The following is a 4,173-nucleotide window of genomic DNA, read 5'->3' on the forward strand; positions in this document are numbered from 1 at the left end:
GCCTGGGTTATATAATAGAATATTTGTAAAATAGAAAACTATCTTAATTATTTCAGATAAGTTAAATTTATCCAATAAGTTAAATTTTAACACTAGAAGCCCCAAGGTGGATCAATTGATCCAAACACGACTTTGACACTTTGCTGAAGCTAAAGTTTTAATGTTGACAAAATGATATTTTATGACTTTTATTATTTTGATATTATTTACTAAAAAGCGAAAAAACTACATCAAAAACACATTCAGAGATGCGGCTATAAATATTTATACCTAATAACCCTAAGCTGGATCAATTGATCCACCTTATAGAAAACGTGCATATACATAACAATTTTAGTCAAATAAATAATGTTATTTGCAATATTTGCATATATTTGACATGCACTTTCCACAAACAGGTTTCTTACAACTTTCACATACTATTGATGTCAGATTACGTTTGCAGTTTGTTTTTATCTGACATCTCAAACGAGTTGATAATTGTGTACTACTGTTGGTAGCTGTTGTGGTATTACTGTTGGCAGCAACTAGGGATTTTCGGTGAGTAATATTAGCTTCTCTTAACTGTTCAGATAAAGTGTAAAGAAACTTTCGTCTTGAAATTTTTTGTTGTGTAACTTTTTTAAAAATGATCCACGCATTTACACCAGTCAAATCCAAAATATTGAAGAAAACAGCTAGTGGCCAACGTCGGCACCCAGATTTTGTTGACATTTGTCGACACATTGAATCTAACATATCAACTCCACATTTATTTGCATTGTAATAAAGTATTCCCTCAGGTTTCTTCTTCCCATCACTTTGCTTAGTCGCCCCTCTATGAAGTGTTGATAATAAAATTACAGTTTTCTTCTTCTTTGCTTGATAGACAATCAAGTTCAACGGTCCATTTATGTAGAAACTCGAATCGTAAAGTGGAAGTGGATCAAATGCTGGAATTTCTTTTCTACTATGTTTAACTGTTCCAACAATTGACGTTTTCTTTTGCAAAAGTTTTGTTGCAAGATCAACACTTGTAAAAAAGTTATCTGTAGTAACATTATACCCGTGGCCTAAATAAGGTTCCATTAGTGACATGACCACATGAGTACCCAAATTTTCTACACGGCTTTCATCTTTACCTAGATACGGTTTAATACTGAGACAATATTTAGTCTTTAGATCAGCTAAAATCCAGAATTTGATTCCAAACTTGTCCGGTTTATTAGGCATATACTGTGTAAAGCGACACCGAGCTTTAGTTGGGAACAACTGTTCATCAATTGTTAAAGATTCCTCAGGTATATAACATTTTTGACTGTTTTCTACAAATCTTGTCAGCACCCATGACATAAGAGAAAATTTATCACTTTGGATAAGCTCTCTACGTTTTGAACGTATATCAAATCTAATGTTTTTCATGATGTCTTCAAATCGAGAACGCGGCATAGTTTCTATAAAAGCTTTGTTGCCATATTTTTCAGACCATAGGAATTTAACCGGAAAATTTCTTGCGTTCATGCATCCGCGAAGATATATTAAGCCTATAAAAGCATCAAGTTCAATGTCGCTTATATTCCATCCTTCATTTGATAAATTGGCAGATAAAACAGTACATTTTTTGATAAAGCGTGTAAACCCTTCATCCATAATTAGTCTAAATGCATCAATAGGAGTCAAAACATTACGACAATAAGAAGTTGTTCCGCTTTTGGCAGTAAACACATTCAGAGTTTGAAAACTTCCAGTTACCTCAACTTTTGACACAACAGTCCATTTTACATCATCTCTACGAGTTTTAACAGTTAAATCATTACTCCCACCGCATGAATTTTCATCTTTGTTTTCATCGCTACTACTTTCTGAACTGTTAATAAAAGTACTACTTTCATCGTCATCAGAAAGATTATCTTCAACAACATCTGCTTCGTCACTTTTTTTTGTTGAATCTGATTCATCACCACTGTCAATTTCCGAGAGATCTTGTAATATGAACAAACACTGTTGCGCCGACACACGTTTTGGGCGTTGATGTGTAACTGATTGGTCAATTGAAAGAGGATGTGCTGCAACAGAAGTTTTTGATGATGAAGCATCTTCAGCGTTTGCTGAGCTTGAGCGTTTCATTATAATACAAATATCTATTATTATACTTTACCACAAGTCAGTATAGTAGTGAGTTTCATACAATAAATCAGTAATACTACTGTACTTGTGGTGGCAGCATATTTATACCAAATATGTGGAAACAATATCTTCTTTTATTCACTAACATTTTCATTTTTTTTGTTCAGTTTAAATTATCTGTATAAATATGCTGGTAATCCAGATTTAGGCAAACCATGCTACAAAAATTCTACTTAGAGTAAAATGCGCCGTAATTTGGGCATAAATCTTATGTATATATATGTACGGTGAAAGAAATTTATATATTTTATATAATTTACATCAAAATTAACAGTTTTAACTGTTAGTTTCATACACTTTAACAAGAAAATAAGTCTAAATGCATATAAATATTAAGTTGGATCAATTGATCCACTTTGGGGTTTCTAGGTATATAAAAAACCTGGGGCTTCTAGTAATAGTAATAACGATTATTAAAAACCTTTGAAATAACTGTCAAAATTTTAAATTATATAAAAGATTCCATAAAAAAAATTGCATTCAGATCTTTTTATTTATTAAGAACCACGCGAGGTAATGACTAACTCAAAATTTATTATACATTTTTATTAAAGTTTAATTTTACATGTACAAGTAGCAATAAATTAGTTTTTAAATAAAAAAACAAAAAATATCATCATATGTCTCACCGTAATAACGTTTAGACATAAAACTCTTTCTATGCTTTTTGCTTAGAATTTTTGCTAAAATATGCTTATGACGTGCTTCCTTTCCAAAAACAGTACGAGAAGCCATGGAAACAAGTTGTACAGATCTCTCAACACTCTGTGAATGTGAAGGAAGACCTGGGAGGTCAATTTTTTCTCCAGATAATAACTTTTCTACTATCTCTTCATCAGTAATATCTTGAGTTGTTGCTGGTTCATCTATGTCTTCATCAAAAATGTTTATGAGCTCATACCATATATGAGCATCAATGTTAATTTCTGGAATTTTATTAATTCTGTTTATAACTTGGCCATCTTTTTTACGATTTCTAATATCAAGTAATCTCTGCATTGCTATTGATCTTATATATATTTCCTCTGACTTTAACATTGAGTACAAAGTATTCTCAGGAAGTAGGCAAAAAGTATTAAACCTTAAGTTTGCTAAGCAAATATCTTGCACCTCTTTTCCTTGGAGCTTGATTTGGTAAATCATAAAATATATAACTGATGGAGCTTCGTATAACTTATTGCTCTTTTTATGGAGGAACCATGTAGGAACATAGACTTGGACAATATAGGTTACCAAAATAATTAATTTAGAATCAGGAACTAGTACTCGGACATATAAAGACATCAACCGTATTGCCAATGTTAACCAACGAGAATGATTAAGGGGACCAATTTTCCAACTTGAATATTTAACACTCATATTTCCAGTGGCAATTGCAATGCAATATTCATATAAAAGCCTCTGGTCACTACTTAAATCATCTAAAATTTCTTTTTCTAAAACAATAATTGGAGACTTAATAACACCAAAATTAACAACTAAATTAAGCTCATTATTGATATTTGCCATTTTACCTAAAGGTCCAGCAAAATAGTTTGGTGAATTAGTTACTCCATCAATTTTTTTAAACAAAGATCTAAAGGGAAGCTCATTCTGATGAAGATTGCAGCCTATAGTCTGAAGTTTTCGTCCTAGTTTTTTCTCTAACTCCACAACCATTCCTGCTTTATGACCTGTGTTTGTGGAAGTATTGTCTGCCAAAACTGCTTTTAGAGTGTTTAAAAAATCATACTCTTCAAGAACTTCGTATAGGCACTGAGCTTGCTTTTTTCCTGTTGCTCCAACAAGGGGTAAAACTTTGTGAGTAAGATACTCCCCACTGTAAAGGTTAGGGAGAAGTTCTTTAGTCACAGTCATGTGATGTTCTTTCTCTGTTGATCTCTTTAACACAACCTCACCATCTTCTCTTTTTATTTCTCTTATAACTAAAGTTTCATTATCAATTTTACCATCAACACCAAGGCAAACAAACTCTCTGTTATTTTCAAAGGATTTTAAGTCTGAAAC

General features: G+C 32.0%; 1 protein-coding gene across 1 annotated transcript; it reads right to left on the reverse strand.

Moving 5' to 3' along the window:
* Nucleotides 1-351: 351 nt before the first annotated feature.
* Nucleotides 352-2,106, reverse strand: LOC136082623 (piggyBac transposable element-derived protein 4-like). The gene has a single exon (XM_065802038.1). The coding sequence runs from the start codon at nucleotides 2,104-2,106 to the stop codon at nucleotides 352-354; it is 1,755 nt and encodes a 584-aa protein (XP_065658110.1).
* Between the last annotated feature and the right edge of the window lie 2,067 nt (nucleotides 2,107-4,173).

Source organism: Hydra vulgaris, chromosome 07, assembly GCF_038396675.1.
Source record: "Hydra vulgaris chromosome 07, alternate assembly HydraT2T_AEP".
NCBI lineage: Eukaryota > Metazoa > Cnidaria > Hydrozoa > Anthoathecata > Hydridae > Hydra > Hydra vulgaris.

Bases quoted from the DNA above. Each gene is read 5' to 3' on its own strand.
- LOC136082623 (XM_065802038.1), bottom strand. From the start codon at position 2,106: ATGAAACGCTCAAGCTCAGCAAACGCTGAAGATGCTTCATCATCAAAA.